The 21982-nt window shown below is 34.7% G+C and overlaps 9 protein-coding genes and 1 non-coding gene across 10 annotated transcripts; 4 read left to right on the top strand and 6 right to left on the bottom strand.

Moving 5' to 3' along the window:
• Positions 1-56: 56 nt before the first annotated feature.
• Positions 57-2228, bottom strand: DFA_08731 (uncharacterized protein; the record flags this gene model as incomplete). The annotated part of the gene is made up of 1 exon (XM_004356163.1): positions 57-2228. The coding sequence occupies one exon, from the start codon at positions 2226-2228 to the stop codon at positions 57-59; it is 2172 nt and encodes a 723-aa protein (XP_004356216.1).
• Positions 2229-3223: 995 nt separating this feature from the next.
• DFA_08730 (uncharacterized protein) lies at positions 3224-4793 on the bottom strand (the record flags this gene model as incomplete). Its single annotated transcript, XM_004356162.1, has 3 exons — positions 3224-3386; positions 4231-4251; positions 4780-4793. The coding sequence occupies 3 exons, from the start codon at positions 4791-4793 to the stop codon at positions 3224-3226; spliced, it is 198 nt and encodes a 65-aa protein (XP_004356215.1).
• A 53-nt stretch (positions 4794-4846) lies between these two features.
• On the top strand, positions 4847-7383 carry DFA_08729 (histone-like transcription factor; the record flags this gene model as incomplete). The annotated part of the gene is made up of 2 exons (XM_004356161.1): positions 4847-7254; positions 7320-7383. The coding sequence occupies 2 exons, from the start codon at positions 4847-4849 to the stop codon at positions 7381-7383; spliced, it is 2472 nt and encodes an 823-aa protein (XP_004356214.1).
• A 636-nt stretch (positions 7384-8019) lies between these two features.
• Positions 8020-9650, top strand: DFA_08728 (uncharacterized protein; the record flags this gene model as incomplete). Its single annotated transcript, XM_004356160.1, has 3 exons — positions 8020-8162; positions 8255-8508; positions 8599-9650. The coding sequence occupies 3 exons, from the start codon at positions 8020-8022 to the stop codon at positions 9648-9650; spliced, it is 1449 nt and encodes a 482-aa protein (XP_004356213.1).
• Positions 9651-9837: 187 nt separating this feature from the next.
• On the top strand, positions 9838-10305 carry DFA_08727 (uncharacterized protein; the record flags this gene model as incomplete). The annotated part of the gene is made up of 2 exons (XM_004356159.1): positions 9838-9874; positions 10247-10305. The coding sequence occupies 2 exons, from the start codon at positions 9838-9840 to the stop codon at positions 10303-10305; spliced, it is 96 nt and encodes a 31-aa protein (XP_004356212.1).
• A 570-nt stretch (positions 10306-10875) lies between these two features.
• Positions 10876-13005, bottom strand: DFA_08725 (uncharacterized protein; the record flags this gene model as incomplete). Its single annotated transcript, XM_004356158.1, has 4 exons — positions 10876-11231; positions 11352-11507; positions 12530-12675; positions 12989-13005. 4 exons carry the CDS (start codon positions 13003-13005, stop codon positions 10876-10878), a joined length of 675 nt encoding a protein of 224 aa, XP_004356211.1.
• DFA_08726 lies at positions 11981-12053 on the top strand. The gene has a single exon. It is a non-coding gene; the product is annotated as a tRNA-Lys (tRNA).
• A 68-nt stretch (positions 13006-13073) lies between the features above and the next one.
• DFA_08724 (uncharacterized protein) lies at positions 13074-15239 on the bottom strand (the record flags this gene model as incomplete). The annotated part of the gene is made up of 4 exons (XM_004356157.1): positions 13074-13732; positions 13816-14185; positions 14250-14943; positions 15019-15239. 4 exons carry the CDS (start codon positions 15237-15239, stop codon positions 13074-13076), a joined length of 1944 nt encoding a protein of 647 aa, XP_004356210.1.
• A 209-nt stretch (positions 15240-15448) lies between these two features.
• DFA_08723 (uncharacterized protein) lies at positions 15449-18440 on the bottom strand (the record flags this gene model as incomplete). The annotated part of the gene is made up of 2 exons (XM_004356156.1): positions 15449-16942; positions 17019-18440. The coding sequence occupies 2 exons, from the start codon at positions 18438-18440 to the stop codon at positions 15449-15451; spliced, it is 2916 nt and encodes a 971-aa protein (XP_004356209.1).
• Positions 18441-19138: 698 nt separating this feature from the next.
• On the bottom strand, positions 19139-21644 carry DFA_08722 (uncharacterized protein; the record flags this gene model as incomplete). The annotated part of the gene is made up of 2 exons (XM_004356155.1): positions 19139-21514; positions 21585-21644. 2 exons carry the CDS (start codon positions 21642-21644, stop codon positions 19139-19141), a joined length of 2436 nt encoding a protein of 811 aa, XP_004356208.1.
• Between the last annotated feature and the right edge of the window lie 338 nt (positions 21645-21982).

The following is a 21982-nucleotide window of genomic DNA, read 5'->3' as shown; positions in this document are numbered from 1 at the left end:
TACATTTATTAAATTACACATTTTAAAAATTAAAATTACAATATTTAATATATTACCTATTTCTTTTGTTGTTGTTGTTGTTGATGTTGTTGTAATTGTAGTTGTTGAGGATCTAATAATTGTTGTTGTTTCAATAATTTTAAAAGAATATCATAGTTTGGATGACCAGTTTCAAACATTGATTGTTCCAATTTAAAATGACGGTCTACAATTAGATATTGAAAGATATCTAGACGATTGAGTGCTATGGAAGACTCTAGGATAGATTGGATACTAACACGGGGTATTAAATTTAATTCAACCAATATTTTGAGGATTGGAAGGTGACCTATACTCGCGGCAAGGATAGCAGCTTGTGTAAGTGCCTTGATTTCCGTCAACATTGTACGAACTAGATGATTGACCAATTTTTCTTGGCCGGCTGCTACGGCCGATTGTAGGACATCCTTTTTCTGTCTGGGTTTATGAATAAGAAGATGATCACATACTTGAATATCACCCAGTTGGCCAAGATAACTGGTTAGGTCGCTGTCCAATTGAGCCAATGTCTTGGTACTTTCTACGCCAAAATACTTTGTCTGCAGCAATTCAAATGTCGCCATGTCACCGGCAATGAATGCACGTGATACCAAGATGGTAAGTTGAGGGATCTTTGGTTTGGCATATTTTGTGATGAGACGAGCAAAAAGTTGGTCGTTTCGATGATCGATGATGAGTTGGAGGAGTCTTGGAACTACAGAATTCATATCGACACGATACGATGAAACGAGGCTTTCAACAGAGGCATGGTGAGTAAGAGTCTTTAGGTGCTTTGATTCGGGCATTTCCATTAACAGTTCAAAGATGACACCACACTCTTCCTTGGCTGCAAACAATAGTATCTCCTTGTACGTCGTTCTCGTTAGCAAATGTGCAATCAATCCAACTGCATACCTTACATGTACCTTTGCCAAAAAGGGACGTAACGATTGAACATACTTGTTTGTCACTAGATTATAGATACAAGCAAGTGTTGGCGCACTACCAATACTATTATTTACCAAGTATCTTGTCACCTCTAACGATTCATGTTCAAATGAGAAATCTTGGTAATCGACAGATGACCTATACAATTTCTTTGTTTTTAACATTTCTACCAACTCCAAATCTTTCGTCACTATTGCACCTTTCATTATAACTTCAAATGCATTTGAGTTGTATATGATACTAATGTTACTATTAATTAACCATTTAATAAAGTATTGATAATCCACTCTTTGTAATGATGATGATGATTGAGTAACTTGTTCCTTTTGCTGCTCTTCCTCCTGCTCCTCCTTTGACTTTTGAATTAAAAGATGAAACTTTGTCTTTGGATTTAAAAATGTTTCAATATGATCAATGATTCTAAAATGATCCAAAGTATTTGGATAATATTTAAAATGATTATAATCTGCCAATAATCTTAGGTATTGATGATAGTTGGCTAAACGTGCTGGAGCCTTCCAGTTAAATGGAGATGAGGAAGAATTGTTGTTGTTATTGTTGTTATTGTTGTTGTAGACTTTTTGAAATGCGGGATAATCAATATTTAAAAGAAACAAGTATTCATATTGATTGATTGAATTGTTGTCACGTAGTATTGAAGGTAAACTTCTTTCAACAAAGAATCGGATGGTTTTGGCAGCTGATAATCTTACACTACGAGCAATCAGAGTAGGGTCGATGATTTGATTGCACCGATCCACCAGGTATCGTACAACCTCGTAGTGGTCCTTGTCAATTGCCTTTTCTATACATGATGATGTGGTGGGTCTCCATCCAACCTTTTCAACATAGAATCTTACAACCGCTATGTTCCCACTCTCACAAGCACACTCGAGCAGTGGTGCTGTCGAACCAGACGATGACGACCGAGTCACAGCAAACAAGTGTGGCTTCCTTTCATAGATCCATTGAAAGAGTACCAAGTCAAACAGATTGCTTGATAGCAGCCTTCCAAACTCTGGTGAGTAGATGAGATGGTCATCCATCCGAATCTTTTCACGCAATAATGAAAAGTAGCCATTGCGCACAATCCAATCGGCCGATTTAATCATATGATATCGTCTATTCTTTAAACTTTGAGCAGACAACGACCTGTTGTATACATTTCTATCATTTGTTTTAATTCCATCAAATATTACTTTTCTAATTACTATATTTCTAAAAAGTATAAAAAATATTCTATTATTATTATTACTTGTCATTTCTATATTGATGATATGAACAGCATTAATTAAGCTCTACAGCAGTGCACGCATTAATATATACTACAGATGTATCTCATTTAAACATGTTTGTGTGTATGAAAAACACTTTTCATAAAGTGCGAATACCCAAGGAATTTTTAATGAATGGACCTGTGAAGAATGGGAGAGCTGATTCTGAGAGATGCTGTTAATTTCTTAGAGATGAGGAGTTTGGTAAAAGACCATAGAAAAGATCTCAAATTTGAGAAGAGGAAGTCTTTTAATCCAATCACCCAAGTTAGATATAATTGCGAAAGGAGAAGAGGAGGAGTGGCGCATGTGAAGATGATCGTAAAACAACAACAAAAAGACAAACGGATTAGTTGGTTGTATCGCGATCTACTCTGTCTCCTCCTTGAAAGAGATCACTAGTAGGTTGATCTTGTTTCGTTAGATAAATACAAACAACACAAAAAGGACAAGTGGCTCAACAAGTTAGATTTTGTGAAAGTTGCAATGAAACGGTCGACCGAGAGACAAAGGGGGGAGAATGGGTAGCGGGCACACCTTTTCATCCAACCGAATCATAATGATGATCGAAGAAAGCCAAAGACGATATTTAAGGCAGCCCATGCCAAACGCTGCATCCTTGTTTGAGATTTAATGTTTGTTGTTGTTCAAGTGAAACAAAGATCCAAACCGTCAGCCATGTGCAACACACAAAACTAGTTTAGAGACCAAAACCCTTTTCTCTCCACCTCCGCGCAAATATCTCTTAAACGCATATTTTCATTGGTCACCGAAATATCTTTGTTTGATGACCAATAGAATTCTAGTATTCAGGAATGAACATCACAACATAACAAAAGGAAAAGAAAAGAATGAATGATTGTAAATCAGTCAGCCACCGATTCTTCTCAAAGATTCGGTTGTAAAACCTTAAACCTCTATTCTTTTCTTTCTTTTCTTAAATGATTTAAAGTATTATTATTATTAGTTCTTCTTCTTTATATTTATTTATTTATCTCTGTCTCCTCTTTCTTTCTCTTTACTTTTTCTACGACAACAACAAAATTTATGATAACAGACAGACAGACAGACAACAGACAAACAGACAAACAGACAGACACAGACAGATAGATTGATAGATAAAAGTAATTAGAATTTCTCTTCTCTCTGATTTACTAAAACTAAAAATTTAAACCGCGTATAGCACAAGTATGGTCAAAAAAGAAAACTACAGAACCAACAACCCACACATTAAAATCATCAAAAAAAAAAAAAAAAAAAAGAAAAAAGAAAAAAGAAAAGAAAGGATACCTCTACACACAAAGCTTTAGTTTTCTAGAAGCACAATCAATAATATTATTATGCGTGCTTTGCTTGAATAATACCACACCTTCCTATCTACCAACCATCACATCGCATCTGATCAGTAATCACCCCTCCCTCCTCAACCTACTCTAACTACTCTACTTCTTACTAACTTGCTGACCTATGACATACGCGCTTGAAAGCTCATTTAGGCAAGTTTTTAAATTTTCCCGCCCTCTAATGAAGCATCTATGCAGACAATCAGCTGCAAAAGACTAAACCGCAGACGCGGCCATTAGCAACCGCGATCAGAGCACTCACCTTTTACGTTTATTACTACTATAGTAGAAACGAGCCTACTTTTCTGTGCTCGACCTACCCCTTCACCACCCCTCATTTGTTTGCTTTTTTTCTACTTTACCATACCCATCTTATTCCTAAATCAGTAAAGCACATTTATCGATTCCTTTCGCGAATTGTGTGTGGAAGCAAAGGGGAAAAGACATCCATCTCATATTTGCAGTGGTGGATCTGATTGCCACTCTGCCTTACTGGCATTATTATTTAATTTAGACGCGAGCATTCATAATACTATTTCATTTATGTTATCGTCGTTCTCCCTTCTCCTGCTCGCCTGTTACTCGATTACAAAAAAACTACTCTACTCTACCTACCTACCTATCCCCCCCAGTCATAACCTACCTACCTACCTCTACCTACCTTACTACTATTTATTATTTTTTATCATCATGTGTTTATCTCTTTCTCCTTTACATTTATCATAAAGAAAGAAAGAATAGTAGTTGTAGGTTGTATAAATAGTAATAATCATTGTGTCCCCTTTAATTACTTTAATCATTTCAGTGAAAGATACATATCTATCCATATCATATACTCCATATATATATTTAATTTTCTGTCTAGAGGCTTTTTTTTTTTTTTTTTTTTTCTTTGATTTACACTCAAACCATCAATCACACAAATTTATTTATAGATTTTATATATATTAACTTTTGAATCTTTATATATAGATATTTATATAGACAACAAGAGTTTTATCAATTTCAATCTCTTTTGTAGTTAAAATATGATTAATATATAGATAATATCATATCGTTTAAACCAAAATATATATATATAATATATAATATAATATAATATAAAACACAAACAAAAACATATAACCAATAATAATAATAATAATAATAATAATATTTATTTATTTATTTATTTATTTATTTATACATATATATACAATACAATACACATATAATAATAGTTTTTTTTTCATATATTGATATTTTTTTTTTTGGAAAAAAAAAATGTCTGATCCATATGATCGTTCCCCTTATTATCCAGTTAAACTGGAAGCTGCTGAAGAAGACTCTGAACCAGATGGAGATTTGATTCAAATATACAGCCACGAATCAAATCCAATTATTGGTCAACAACCAACCACCGATCAAAATTTCTTCCAACTTTCATATCAACCAGAAATTCAAAATCAACAACAACCACAACAAGAGGAGGAAGAAGAAAATGATGGAGAAGAGGATGGCGATGAAGAAGAGGAAGAGGAAGAAGAGGATGAAGAACAATTGGATGATGAAGAACGAGTTGAACCACCAATAGTTCAACAAGAAATGTCAATGGATCATCCATCATCATCATCATATAATATGCAAGTTGAATATAATCAAAACAACAACAACACCAACATGTATTCTTCAATAATGACACCAAGAGGTGGTGGTGGTGATGAAATGATGGATGATACATATACACCAAGAAGTGAGGAACAACCTCCTTCAACTCCATCTATATATCAACACCAACAACATTTAATGTATTCAACACCACCACAAACACCACAAACTCCATCAACACCATCCACATATTATCCAACAACCAGCATGACTTCAACATCTACTGCAACAACCTCTTATTACCAACGGATGGCCTTGCCATCTTCTACATCTTACCTTTCACCATCTTCATCAACATCATTTTATTTCCCTCCACCAAATATACAACATCATCAACAACATCATCAACACCAACCCGTTGAATCAAGATCACAACAACATCTTCAAAATTTGGAATATATTAACAAACCAAAGATGAGACAACAATCTTTTCAACAACCTCAACAACAACAACAACAACAACTATCACCACCACTCACCCCAAAAATTTTACATAGTAGTCAAGATGGATCTGGATATTATTATGTTGGTAGCGATCAATCATCAATGAATATGTATCCGCCGCCGCCACATCCCAATACTCTTCATCCTTATACATCACAACAACCACCACCATCCCCTCAACAACAACAACAACAACAATATTCCACACCACCCAACTTTTCATTGTATCATTCTGGACCACCAACACCTACTTTGACATCACAACAACAACAACAACCAAACCAACAAATTATTTATCATATATCAAACAATCCCATCACTTCCGATACTAACCATAATTATCAAAATCTTCCGATTCATACCAGGAGGAATGTACATGTACAACCTTTATTAAATCTATCCAATAGAGCACCCCCACCCAACACTAGATCACCGCCACTTACACCCACCTCTCCCCATACACCTCATTCACCATATCCACCCAACTCTCCCTATCCACCAAACTCTCCTTATCCACCCAACTCTCCTTATCCTCCACAACAATCATATGGAACTGTGATGTACCCAATGCAACGAATTAATAATGGTGAACCATCGTCATCATCGTCGTCGCTGTCAATGTTGACAGGAAGTGGAGAGACACCACCACTGACACCCATGCCAATGTCACCGCATGTTACACCGCACAATCATCAACAATATAGTCCTCAAATGTCACCACTCTCTACACCACCCATCACACCTCCATCTGTATATTTCCCAAGTACTTTTTCTTCACCTACCAACTCTCCAAGATTACCTCCCATCTCTGGAGGAGGACAGACTTCTCTACTACAAGTTCCCAATTCACCTCGAGTCGATGGAAATACAGCAATGCAACAAGCACACTTGATCAATCACAAAAGACAATACGACTTTAGTTTGGACAATGCATTAAAGAGTGTTTGGAAGACGGCCAATGAAGATATACAAAATGCAACCGTCATTAATATTAAAACCAATCCACTTCCACTGGCACGTATCAAGAAAATAATCAAATCTGATTCTTCGGTCAAGATGATCAGTTCCGAGACACCCTATTTGTTTGCAAAGGCATGTGAAATATTTATTCTAGAGTTGACTGCCCGTTCTTGGGTCCATACCGATCTTGGCAAACGTCGCACTCTTCAACGATCAGATATTGTCCATGCAGTCGCTCACAATGAGACATTTGACTTTTTAATCGATACCGTTCCACGTGACGAAATCAAACCAAAACGGTTGGATGATCCCCTCAAGGGTACAACCTATTACAATTCACATGATGGTCTACAACATTTACAATACCTTCATCTCCAAAATCACTTGAATGAAATTAAAAGAAATGCAGCTTTTAATGGAACAAGAATCTATATAGAAACTTCAAAACTACCAAATCAACATGATAAAAGAACACTTTATAAACAACGTTTACAATATCATCATCCTTTTAAAAATCATCATCAAAAATTTCCTCAACCAAAACAACAACAAAGACAACAACAAAATCAACAAACATTTAATAATAATAATAATAATAATAATAATTTTACAACTCCAAGGTAAATATATGCGACAATTAATATTTATTATTATTTATATTAATTCTTTTTTTCAATATATTTAGATCATTAGCAATTGATGAAAATGAAGAAGATGAAGAATTTGAGGATGATTATTCAGATGATTAGAAAGAAAGAAAAAAAATGTACAATTAATTTGATCAACCTAAAAAAGAACATAATAATTATAATAATGATAATAATCAACAACAAACATATATCCAAGAGAACTTACATATATCTCAATAAAATTTCAAAAATGACATATTATATATATATATTTAAATATGCAAAGATTGATGTGATGATGCCATCATCATAGATTTACAAAAAAGGGACTTGGTAACTTTGTAGGCGAGTTGGCGATGGAACAAGCCTTGCTGGCACCTGATGTTTGGGAGATTTTTTAAATTGGTTAAACGAGTTTTATTACCATACCAAAGTTACCTAACCTTTGACCCCCTTCCATGCACTAAATCGTCTGTTCGAAAGGCACTCATCGTGTCGCGGCCTTTAGTCGTTTTAAATTTGTTAAAGGTTTTTTTGTGCTGAGGTGGTTTGGGAGGGCAAACAAGACAACTCGAGGGTTCCTTTTTTATCATAAAACTTCTCTTGCACTAAAACACATCAACAATAACAATTTATTTAATTATAGTTTTTTTTTTCTTCTAATGTTTAATCGAGTGATATAAAAACAAGTGTACAAAACAGAGAGAAGAATCAAATCATTCATTCTATACTGTACACATATATATACATATAATGATGAAAATTATAGCTTCTCTCTTTGTAGCTTTGGTTACATTGAGTATGGTCTCTGCTTTGACCTTTGTTCAATTACAACAACAATTCCAGGGTAAAATTTTACAACAATCTACAGGTTCTGCTTTTAACGATGCTAGATTCGGGTATGTAAACAAACAAAAACAAAATCAAAGGACTTTGTGTGTGAACATTGAGTTCTAACTTGGGCTTTTTTTTTTTTTTTTTTTTATTCTAGATATAATTATAGATATAATAGAATTCCTAGATATATTCTTCAATGTACATCGACCAATGATGTATTATTGGCTCTAGATTTTGCTCAAACTGGTAGTGAAACCGCAACAGTACCACAGCTCCAAGTTTCTGTCCGTTCAGGTGGTCACAGCGCTGAAATGTTTGGAGTCTTGGACGACCGTATTGTTATCGATGTATCTTTAATGAAAAATATCAGCGTAGATATAAATCAAATGACTATTACTGCTCAACCAGGTAAAAAGAAAACAAAAAGAAACAAAAAAAAAAATGTTTAAATTTATATTTACTCTTTTTTCTTTTTCTATTTTATTTTTAACTTTTTAGGATTAAAATGGGTAGAATTTTATAATTATACAATTAATAATTATCAAGTTGGTACACCAGGTGGAAGTTGTCCATCAGTTGGTATTGGAGGTTTGTCACTTGGTGGTGGAGCCAATGATTTGTCAACTGTCTATGGTATGAATTTGGATAATATTTTGGAACTCGAAGTTGTCCTTGCCAACCGTACCGTTGTCACTGCCTCTTATTCACAAAACCCAGATTTATTCTGGGCTCTTCGTGGTGCTGGTCACGGTGGTTTTGGTATTGTTACCCGTATGACTTATAGAGCTCACTCTCTTCGTCCCAAGTACTACTCTGCCTGGATCACTTACAACTGGTCCGACTTTGAAACCGTCCTCGCCAAGGTATCATCGTTTGCCGAATCCATGCCAGATATTATCAACCTCTACTTTACCGCCTTTGTCTCTGGTAACAAGGCCGGCAACCAAACCGACCCAATCATCAACCTCAGCTGTTTCTCTAATGGCGATCCATTAGACGCCGAACAATACTGTGGTCAATTCCGTAACTTTGACGGTGTCACTCCCGTATCGTTCTTTACCACTACCCAATCCTACTATGATACCGTTCGTACTGGAACTGACCCCAAGTTTAGAAGAAGTTTCACCAAGGGTTCCTTCTTGACTGAACTCTCTAAAAAGTCGATCAAGCGTATCAAGACTGTCATGGAGTCATCGCCCATCACAACTTTCAACTACAACACTGCTCGTTTGAATCTCTACTGGCAAGGTGGTCAAATGTTGAACCAAGAAAGAAACTTTACCGCCTATGTCCACAGAACCTACCCATGGAACGCTGTCTGGTTGGCATCCTATGTCACATCCGAGATGGAAGATACCTACCACCAATGGATCAACAAGGCCACCAAAAAGATGGAACCATTCTCCTCGGGTGAAGTCTACCAAAACTACCCAGACGCCGAGTTGGAGAACTGGCAAGACGCTTACTATGCCGAAAATTATGATCGTCTTGTTCAAATCAAGGCTGCCTATGATCCAACAAACTATTTCTCTTATCCTCAATCTATTTGAAAAGATTAAACAAAGAATGAATAAAATAAAATAAAATAGACTAGATTTAATCTAAATTGATATATATTACAATCAATCAATTGCATTTAAATTGAAAAGAATGAATAAATCAGATTTAAAATCATATATTCCTTTATATTTTTAAATAAAAGTGTATAGTTTTATATAGTTTTATATATACTGTCAAATGTCAGCAGAGAGAAACTATCGTATGACTCAAAAAGGTAACCTAGGTTTACCCCCCACTCACCACACTCCTCTGATTGCGGAGAAACGTGTGGATGTGGGAGGGGTAAATATTTAAAACTACTATGAGCAATGCGAATTGATTCAAAAGAGGGAGCATGGGGTGAACCTAAAACTATGATGGAGACTTTAATTATACAAATCTACATATTGAAACATCAAAAATGATAGATGTTTTCCCTTTAAAGTCATCCAAACATCAAATTACTTATCGAAATATGGCGATTGATGAGGGTAGCAATCCTCCTAGAATTACTCAACATGAATTAAAGAAATTTAAAGTAAAGGATGTAGAAAAAGAGGTGCACTTTGATTTCATTGACCCTATGAACCCATGTATATTTAAAAAGTAGTAGCTTATCAAGTGCAAAACGAACCATTGCCAAAGACATCAAAGACATTCACTTGAATGCTCATTTTGGAACATCCGGTGTAGGTGATGGGGCAATGTCAATGGTACAATTAAAAGATTACAGCTCAATGTAGTCATTGTACTGCACAATGGACCAACATTTTTATTTGTATTTTGGAATTAAACATCATAAATAAATTTCAATGATGCTTCAATATATTTAAAGTTGTTAAATTAATGGTTGTTGCATTTTCATAAATAAATTGTTTTATTCCTTTTTCTTTTTCTAAAAAAAAAATTGATTGTTGGTTATTATTAAATGTTGCTTTAAAATATTATTATTATTATTATTATTATTATTATTATTATTATTATTATTATTATTATTATTATTATTATTATTATTATAGATGTATAAAGAAATTAGAGAGGAACAACTCATAGATAGGCCTCGATGAGAAGATATCGATAGTTTAATCAGTGCTTGTATTTATTTTCAATCTTGATGATTGATCAGTTATGTTACTGTTTTGAAGACTTGCAAGATGCCATGCATTACTCATATCTAACATTCTTTCTCACGCTACTGTATGTATTTCTTTTTCATCTGCCAACGATTGCACATTTCTAATCAAGACTTGTCCCAGTTAACTTTAATGTCACGTGATACATGATTAAGTCTAGATCACAGATATTGTTCGTAGATGGTTCATCTCTTTGGTGACATAGATCGTTACGTCTGAACCATATTCGTTCGAGTGTAGCAGCAATCAAGTTGATAGTGATTGGAGTTTGTTGGAGGGTGATCTCCCAAACTGGTGGTGTGATGTTGTTGGGAGCAGTAACCTCTTTCAGTATCTTTGCTGGTAGCGTGGTCTCTTTGCATTGGAAGAACAGATGCTTGGAAGATTCGTCCTTGCCACGCGATACAGATGGAACGCTACCTCGAAAAGAGACAACGGTCACATTCCATTTTTCGTTGGCTATGGTCAAAGGTTGGAGGTACAGTTGCTTGAGAGGTTACTTCCTCTTTTGCCTGGTTCTATTGCTGGCTTGGAATAGCCTCTCTGCTGACGTCGTGAGAGAGGCAAACCCAACCATACGACGAACAAAATCATTTGGTTTGTCTTGGTTGAGTTGGTCATTGGGCAAATGAACCTTTGCGACTCTATCGTTCTCGACCTCGTGAAGGAACCTCTCAAACGTCCATGCCTTTTGGGCACGGAATCTAGCGTTGAGGTCCCAGAGGTTGAGACCACCTTGATGGAATGTTTCTTGGACATGGTTCTCTTGGTTACCTTGGCTGGGTCATACACCCCTGTCTTGACTGAACATGTTGGACCAATCAAGCCAATAACCTTTTCCAATATTGTGATTGCCTCGTGACTGGGTGTTTCAAGGTACGTAAAATAGTTCAATTGTGATAACCCATATGTTTTGAGTAAAGCTAATTTATCTCTGACATCAGTGTTGACGATGAGTCAGAGTAGTAGTTCCTTTTGGCGTCTACATTCTAATGTCAGCTGACCTCTCGATGGGTAAATTGGCTTGCAACCACAGCTATAATAGCGCAAAGTTCTTATTCGGAACAACCGATCATTTTGCCCGGTTAGCTCAGTCGGTAGAGCCCAATTGTTATCAAGGTTTTTAGGGAAATGATCATTTCCCTAAAAATTTTTGAGAGTCGAGTATAAATAGCGCAAAATTCTTATTCGGAACAACCGATCATTTTGCCCGGTTAGCTCAGTCGGTAGAGCGCGAGGCTTTTAACCTCGTGGTCGGGGGTTCGAGCCCCCCATCGGGCGCATTTTTCTCCTTTTTTGCATGGGGTGGAGAGCTGGGACATTATTTTTAACATTTCCTGAATCTCCACACTCGTGGCTACCATTATATGCAAGTTTCATCGATTTTGGTCAAATCATCATAGGTAAAAAGCCATCATCGACCAACACCCTCCTTTTTTGCATGGGGTGGCGAGCTGGGACATTATTTTTAACATTTCCTGAATCTCCACACTCGTGGCTACCATTATAAGCAAGTTTCATCGATTTTGGTCAAATCCTCATAGGTTAAAAACCATCATTGATCAGCTTGATAGTTTTTTGCGTGGGGTGAATCTCCACACTCGTGGCTACCATTATATCCATACAATATAGAATCTTTCAGTTGTTGAATGATTAGATCTTTATTCTTGTTGTCTATTGCAATGATTATATCTTATTTTTTCTAATCTATCTTGATTGATACCAGATAAATAGTCTCCATAGTAATCTCTTCAAACAAGATACAATCATTGAAATAGAAACAATATAAGTATAGGTGGTCACATTTTCTTTTGGAGTGTAGACCAGATCATCTATGTTTTTCTTTGGCTTTGAGGATTCCTGTCTATGATTAGCTTTTGACTGAACCTTTTGCTTGTGATAACTATTACAAAACAGAGTCTCACCAATTTCCACATTCAATCAATGATTGACCCTGAAACTTCTCAACTTCCCTCAAAGCAAACACTATCTATTTATCATCTCTCAAGCCAATTAAATCTGGTAAGGCATGGAATATTTTAATAGAGGTGACATGGATAACGACCAAACTAGATAAACAAATAAACAAAAGAGATTGATTGTGATGGATACAATTGAGGAGAAAAAGGAGTATAGTGGAAAATTATTCCCCTGTCTAAATAAATGGTTGTGGTTATCTTTAACCAAAAGGGTTGATGGTTAATTTAAATTCTTACTCTAGGTTTTTTATCATTTTTTATTAGACAGGGGAATAATTTTATTGAAATGGTATGAATTCCCTTGCTATCATTTACTATAGTTTTAATTTGTGATGAGTTGAGTTTTATATTGATGAGTTGGTTTGGAACCATCCCAAAAGAGATGATAGTCATTTGGATTTTTGGTTGAGACTCTGGCAGATTGCGGAATGAGAGCAAGACAATGGAAACGGACTGTACCCTGGGTGACAGTGATGGTGAGGTTTGCCTTGTCTGGAATACTAAAGATGGATTTGTTACTATCCGATATGATAGAGTAGTCATCAGTTACATTAAACACAGCCTTGGTACCGTCGAGTGTTACTTGAACTGTTCCCGTTCCACCAGCTTTGAGCTTAATCATAAACCGACCAGTCTCTTTACCAACGTATTGGACTGGTAGAGTTGCCGATTTACCCTCTGGAATCTGAGTGGCAATGAGACCTGGATAAGGACTATCACGAAGAGTTGATGCTCCATCTGGAAAGGTTGCATATTGCAGATCAATAACTGATGCTGGACCATCTGTAATTGGTACTTGACCACTAAATCCAACTCCATATGGTTGGAACAATGGAGCAATAGCATTGACTTGATCACTGAATCCTGAAGTTTTAATAATTCCAAATCCCATTAAATATTCAATTTTGTGATCATCAAATGATAAATCATAATTGCGTAGATATCTTACTTTGAAATCTACATCTCCAAAAAAATCTCCACCTTTTTTTAAAATAATAAATAAATAATAAATAAATACTATTCTAATCTTTTGTTGTTGTTGTTGTTGTTGTATATAGACTTACCAAGTTTAATATTCCATGGAGCTGAAGAAGAGCCAATGTTTACTTTGAGTAATGGATCAGATTTACTAAAATCTTTTGTATTCTTGACGGCACCACCACTTCCACCAAAGTGTACCTCTGATACATTGCCAGTGATTGGATCAACTACTCTTGGAATGATGGCATCAATACGAGACCAACAACGAATACTTAGGTTCTTTAATGCACCTTGATAACGATACAATCCTTGTTTACTAATACGTGCCTCAATCTCCTCTTGTGTTGGATGATAATAAGCTTCCCAACCACTCCATCCAGACTTGGCATTGGGTGTAGTAACAACACCACAAATTCTTCCAACAAGATATCTAACCCTATCAAATGATCCTCCCTAAATATTAAATAAATATATTAATAAATAATTCTTTTTTTTTTTTGTTATTCTTATTATTTACCTTTGGTAAATTTCTTGTGTTCATAGTCCACCAATAATTAACAAAATCAAATACATTGATAATCATATTATTACGATATGAACTGATTGCGTTATACTTGTTGACTTCTATAAAGTCATTAATTGTAATATCACCAACTGGTGCATCTGTAACCTTTTGAAGACCAATGTTGTAAGTATCGACACAGTGTTGGGTGTACTTGGTGACAGTATCATCCAATCTCTCCTCGATCGATTTGATTTGTTCGTCGGTATACCCCCAAGCCTTGGCATAGATGAGAAAGTCACCTAAAAGAGTAATATGACCGTTTGCCATTAATAAAAAAAAGACCAACTCTGTGATTTCATATCCCTTCTTTTGAGCTTGTGGGATGAGTGTCAAGTATTGGCTGTCAAGAATCTCCCAAGAGGTACGAATCGTTTGAATGGTACTTTGATTTATTGGATTGTCCATCCACAATTGAAAGTTGTCTTGATACTTTGAACTGACATTGGATAGACCAATAAAGAATTGACGCAGTGTCTCATCATCATACTTTTGTAGTTCCTCCTTGATGGTGGCCATGATAAAGTTTGTAAATGCCTTACTCATCTTTTCAGCAGCCGATGATCCAGATGCAGCAGTCCAAATAATATCAACCAAACTACTAACAATACCTCCAACATAGGGAATAAATGATACACCTACAAGAATACTAAAAAAAAAAGAAAAAGAAAATTGTAAACAATTAAAATATAATATAATAAACGATCTAGTTGATTCTTTATACCAATTCTTTAAGATTGCAATAGGGTCAGCATCATCTCCATTTAATAGTTTGATTAGTTCCTTTTTGTTTCCTGATAACAGTTTATCAACAATCTTTGCACCATTTTGCATCTTGGAGGCTACATTATCAATAACTTCCTTTGGAACTTGACTAGCTCCTCGTATCGTCGTTGGGTTATAAAAAGGAATGAATTTTGGGTCAATATCAATAATACCTTGCATTAATAAATTAGTACTATTATTTGTTAGATAGATCAAGTATCTGTTGTTTGATGAATCACATGATCAAAAAGAAAAAAAACATCTTTTCAAGATCTCGATTATTTTTAGGGGGAGGAGGGGAAAAAAACGACGAGACAATAATAAAAATAATTTATTACTATATTTTTGTATATTACTTATTATTATTATTATTATTATTAATCTTTAAATTATTGTTGTTGTTGTTGTTGTTGTTGTTGTTGTTGTGAAATATTAATATTATTATTATTATTATTATTATTTGATTCATCAATGATTTGATCCGATTTAAAATGAAAATTGGCAACAATTTGACTTGAAAAGTTCGAGTTTGAATGTTGAAGAGATATGATAAATGGACAGTAGGGATGGAATATATAGGTAGCGTATTTCTTTGAACGATCAGTCTTGTCTTGCGAGCCAGTGTTTAGTTTAAACTTGACTTCACCCGAGAGACGTGAATAAAACTTGATGGGGCATTCGACGAGTGGTTTGGGACGTTCAGTCGACGAGATGATCTTTTCGTCATAGCTAAATAGGTATTTATCAAAATAGGGTGATTCGTTCCAAGATTGTGGTGAAAATGGCAAAGCCGATAGGATACGCTTGACGGCCTGTGTCTCGCCTCCATAGCGTGCATTGACCACGGCCAACTTTTGCTTCATCAAGTGTTCACGGACAAAGATATTGTTGGAACAGGTGGATCTAAACTTGATGAGGCCACTGGGACAAGAACAGGCACGGAAATGTTCGCAAAACTGTTCAAAGGTACGGGCAAACTCTTTGTTGCTATTTTCATAGACGCCAATCACTTCGGTAGTGTGAACATTGTAGACTACAAAAAAGCATATTTGATTGCAATAGTCGGTGATTCGACCCAACAATCCATCGATTGGTCCAAATTTGATTAAAAGATGTGATGCATCCAATGATTGCATCTTCCACATGACCAAACTACTATATTGTGGGAAAAGAGAATAATACATTGATAATGATCTTTTTGGATCATCAGATAATAATGATCTCTTGTATAAATATGATAAAAATCTTTGTTTTATACCAATTATAAATCCATTTGGTATAGATGTAGTTGTAGAAGAAGCGGTAGTGGTATTGGTAGTAGTATTGGTATTGGTAGTATTGGTAGTTGTAGTGGTATTGGTAGTTGTAGTATTAGTTGTGGTTGTTGGTATGGTGGTTGTTGATATACTAGTAGATGATTTTTCTTTTTCTTGAAATTCTTTTGGATTAAATAACATTGGTGAAATAGTACTGTTGATTGAATTTAATTTTTCTTTTTCTTTTAATATTTCATATGGTTTTTCAAGTTCCTCTTGAAGTTGCATTGCCAATTTATCATCTTGATTACAATGAGGACCGATGGAATGAATATTTACAAATTTTGAACCGTTGATTTGAAACATGTGAACGGTTTGGTACTGAAGTGATAAAACGATAAAGTAGTCTTGGTATAAATAGACGCCACTGTGGTGTGCCAAATGTATAACATCCTTTTTAAATGTTCTACGATCACAAACAACACCATCTGAAATTCTAACCAAATAAAAAGAAATATCCTCTGGATTTGGTAGTCCAATTGAATCACTTGCAGATTGATAAATTAATTTATCTGGTTCTGTTATAATTGAATTATTAATTGATTGTCCATATGATGATAATATAAACTAAAAAAGGAAATAAAATAAATATATATTCTTTTCTTTTCTTTTGTTTCTTTTTTGTTTTTTTGTTTTTTCTTACATATTTTCCACAAGTAGTAGTAAGAGAAAAATCTTTACAAAGATATTCATTAAAAGGAGGTATGACACTTGAATAAATTAATTTAAAATAGGTAGAAAAGTTCCTATCGACATGCTTTTTTTGTTCGGCATTGGCATTGACTGGATAGGAAGGAGAGTAGCCTAAAAATCGATACAATTGAATCTCTTTGAGATCCTTGGAGAAACAAAGTAACTTTTCTCCATCGCTAGTAAACTTTTTAATGATACAAAGAGGTATTTCAATATTGTAGACAGTCTTGTCGGGAACAACATTGAGATAAAACTTTCTAGTCGCAAGAGCAGTTGTACCAGGCTTGGCTCCTTGTACCTCTCTATTTCTTAATTGATTAAGTAATGAATCTTTGGTTTGTTGTGTTTTTTGTTTTCTCTTTAAATTATTATATTCTTGATCCAATTCTGCATCACTTTGTGTTCTTTTAAAAGTTGTTGTAGTAGAAGTTGTAGAAGAAGAAGAAGAAGTAATAGTTTTTTGTTGATTATTTTGTTGTTGTTGTTGTTGTTTTTGTTTTTCTTGTTCTTGTTGTTGTTGTTGTTGTTGTTTTTCTTGTTGTTCTTTCTTTTTATAAACCTTGAAAATTAATTTATCTTTTTTTACAATTGTATTATTATTATTATTATTATTATTAATATTATTAATAATATTATTATTATTTCTTATTGCTACTGCAGGTGGTTGAAGGAATCTTGTTTGTTGTTGGTGTTGTTGTTGTTGTTGTTGTTGTTGTAATAATCTAGATCTTTGTTCTTCTACTACATCTTGTTGGATTTTTTCTTGTTCATCATCCTCTTGGTTGTCTTGGTCCTCTGGTTGTTGTTGAGGTGAAGAATCTTGAGGAGATGTTTCTTCATTTTCATTTTGTTTTGATAGTGATAAATGGTTGATATTGATAGTACTCGAGGAGGATAATGAAACGGGGGTCGAGGGTGGCAAGGGCACAGATGAAAGTGAAGAGGTGAGTGGAATGTGTAAGAGTTGGTTGGTGGGTAACTCTTGTTGGTGTAGTGAAGAGGATAGTGACGGAGGTGGATGCAACGAAGTGCTACTCGTCAACATGTGATGATGGTCATTGCCTGCCGCACCCAAAGAGGTGGGCGATGACGACAAACTATTACCACTACTACTGCTACTATTGTCATTATCGATATTATTATGATTGTTATTATGATGATGGTGATGGTGATGATGATGGTGACTATTATTTGGTGAAGACAAGTACAAAGTTGGTGGCGAAGGTATCATTGGCGCAAATGGAGGTGCAGGTGATCCCAACAAGAAACAAGGTGAAGGTGATAGAGGAGGTGAGATGGTTTGTGTAGTAGTTGTTGTTGTTGCTGTCGTCGTAGTTGTAGGATCCATTTTAATTCTATTATTCTCTATCATTTTTTAAAATAAAAATAAAAATGTTTATACTCTAAACAAAACTAGTATAATGAAATATAAATATGATTATTATTGTTGTTGTTTGCCTCTATTTATATATATATATATGTTTTAAAAGGAGTGAAAAAAAAGGTTAATATATATATACACGTGTAAGAATATAAAAAAATTAAAACAATAGAGAGCCATTCTTTTTTTCACTCAGTTTCTTTTCTTTTCTTTCTCTTCAAGAATGTTTTTTTTTTTTTGTCCTCTTTTTTTTTAATTTAAAAAATAAAGAGAGAGATGTTTGTAATATTCTTTGTTGTGTATTGTTGAAAACTTACAAAACTAGATATAGATTATTTGTTCTATCCTTTGTTTTTTTTAGTAGTAGTAAAAAAAAAAAGGTGTTGTATAAATATCTCTCTCTTGAATTTATTTATTTTGTTGTTATAATAATGTTTGTTCTTTTCCTTTCTTGTTTAATCGAAAAAAAAGAGAGATTTAAATATAGTACTCGGGACCAATCTTTTCTTTCTTTCTTTCTCTCTCTTTTTCTGTACTACTTTTACGAAAATAACCTTGTCAAGCAAGTACTCAAAAGATAGCAAAGGTTGGTGCAAATTTTGTTTTTTTTTTTTAAATTATTTTATTTTATTTTTTTTTACCGGTCTTTGGTTGAATCGTTTCGTTTTCTTTTTTTTTTTTTTTCTCATTTATTCTTCTTCTTCGTCGTCATCATCATCATCCAAGTCATCTTCTTCATCTTCATCATAATATTGTTGTTGTAGTTGTTGTTTATAATTCATTTGTTGTTGTTGTTGTTGTTGATTAAATGAAGGTAAAGATAAAGATGAAGAGGAAGAGGAAGAAGAAGACCCAGATATTAAATATGGATTATTATCAGTAGTAGTAGTAGTAGTAGATGTTGAACTTGTAGTATTAGTAGGTAATAGTTGTTGTTGTTGTTGTTGTTGACTTTGTTGACTTTGTTGTTGTTGTTCCATATGTTTTTGAAGATAGTGTTGTTGTTGTAGAGAAGATTTTGGTTTAAATTCAAATTGACCTCTTGAAGCCATCCGACAACGTTTACTTTTGAACCAATTCTTGATTTTGTGTGGATCGACACCAAGTTGCTTGGCAATGGCTTGGATATTTTCTTGGGTTGGATAGGGCGTGGTTTTAAAGGCGCTGTCCAACGTGGACACCTCCTCGGGTGTGAATTTCTTGCTTGCAATGGCCTTGTAAACAAACTCACCCTTTTGGGCAAGATTCTCGCGTTTGTGTTTGAACCATCTCGATACCTGGTCAATGGTGACACACTGTTTTAACTTTTCTACAACTTGGTATTTCTCTGTCCTATCTGGATACTGATTTACATTCCACAATGCTTCCAATACTTCTTTTTCTTGTGGTGATGGTCTCCATCTACCTCTCTTATTATCTCTATCTTTATCATTATTACCACCACCATATTTCTTATTATTCGGATTATTATTATTATTTGGATCATTATTCTTATTATATGGATGATAGTTTGATGATTTGTTATTATTATTATTATTAGTATTTGGATTACGTTGTTTATAAGATGATGATGATGATGATGATGATGGTGGAAGATTTGTGTTTGTTGTCGATGTCGTTGATGTTGTTATTGGAGGAGGAGAAGATAAATTTCTATCTTCATATGGTCCTCCTCCACTACTTGAATGATGATGGTGATGATGTAGATTATCAACACTTGATTCACTACCTTCATCAAAATCTCTATTATTATTATTAATATCTCTATTTTGATTATTTTGATTATTATTATCTACATTAAACAATGACCTTAGACTACTACTACTTGATGTTAGGCTTGGATTATATGATGGTCTAACAGTAGAATATGAATTGGAACTACCATCCATGTCATGTTTTCCTCCTCCTCCTCCTATTGTCCTATTGATTGGTGGGGATGGTGGATTTGATCGTAGATTCACGCTCGCGTTGGGTCGCATCGATGATGAAAATCCACCGCCTCCAGGTATGATTGGTCCTCCTCCTCTTTCCCCGCCTGAACCACCACCTATTGTATAAATTCCCGCAGAGTAGGGATTGAGTGTATGAATGGATGGTGGTATGGGCAATGAGGAATGTTGGCTTTGTTGTGGTGGACCATGAGTTGAAAAAATATGGTGTGATTGTGAACCGGTAGATGAGGAACTGGATGAATGATATGGATATTCAATCGTTGTACCACTACTGTTGTTAGATGTCGTATTATTATTATTATTATTACTATAAGTATCTCCAATGTCAATAGGTTGAGGTGGTGAAGTAAAAAATGAACTGTTACTTCCACTGCCACCACCTCCACCGTGGGACGAATAGGGTGGTGGAAGAGTAGGAGTGAATGATGGAGTGGTAACATTCGATGGGAAACTGGGCAACGATGGTGGTGGGGGTTGGCCACCAGTCGGAGGAGGAGGGGATTCAAGGTGAGCTAGACGGTTAGCATAATGATGATGATGATTCAAAGCGTGATGAGAATGTGGGTGTTGGAGGTGCAAAAGATGACTCGAATGGGGCGGTGGATGAGATGCCAAATCTTGGGAATGTGAAGAAGAAATTTGTGGCATTGAAGGAGGAGAAGACAAGTGTGATGTATTATAAGGGTATGATGTGGTGGTCGAAGTATTGGTATTGGATGAAGAGGATGAGGAAGAGGAGGAGGATGAAGATTGATGATGGTGATGATGGGAAGGAGGAGGAGGAGGAGGGCCACCACTATGAAATGGTGGAGGTGGTAAATGATTTTCAAATACAGGTAGAGTTGAATGAAGATGATGATGATGCTGGTGATGCGCACCAGGGTAAAATGGCTCGTTTGAATATGGTTCCAAATGTTGCCGATTGGACATTGAGGGTGTAAAACTGGTTGTATGATGATGGATAGTGCCTATTGGTGGTGGTGTTGGATTCAATGTATTATTATTATTATTATTACCACTACTGCTTACCGCAGTCAAAGTCGAAGAATATCCATTTTTTATTTCTGAAAATGATGGTAAATGTTCTATTGATGATTCCAGTTGTTGTTTTTCCTAAAAATAAATAAAAAGGTTAAAAAGGGGAATGAAATATTTAAAAATAATATAAATATTTTTTACATACATTATTATTATTATTATTATTGTTGTTATTTGATGTAGTCGATGATTGATTATCACTCATGTCCATTTAGGAATAAATAAATTAAATAAATAAATATATATTAAAAAAACAAAAAAAAAAAAAAAAAAAAAAAAAGAGAAAGAGAAATTAAATTAAAATTAAATATAAAGGAATATATTTGGGAGAAAGTTAATTTAATAAATAATATATATGAGAGAATTTGAGAGATAGATATATATATAAATATATAAAAGAATAAAATAGAAAAAGGGGAAAAAGATGAAAGCCTATATTATATAATATTATTTATATTATTTGGTTGGATGAATGGATGGGAGTGGAGGTGATGATGATGATGATGAGTTGGTTTTGTTGGTATGTAAGAGTAAATTGACATT

The sequence above is a fragment of the Cavenderia fasciculata genome (genome assembly GCF_000203815.1).
Source record: "Cavenderia fasciculata unplaced genomic scaffold Scf_ET2XIPL01COFD4-5, whole genome shotgun sequence".
NCBI classification, from domain to species: Eukaryota; Evosea; class Eumycetozoa; order Acytosteliales; family Cavenderiaceae; genus Cavenderia; species Cavenderia fasciculata.
This window is presented reverse-complemented; position numbering and strand designations above follow the sequence as displayed.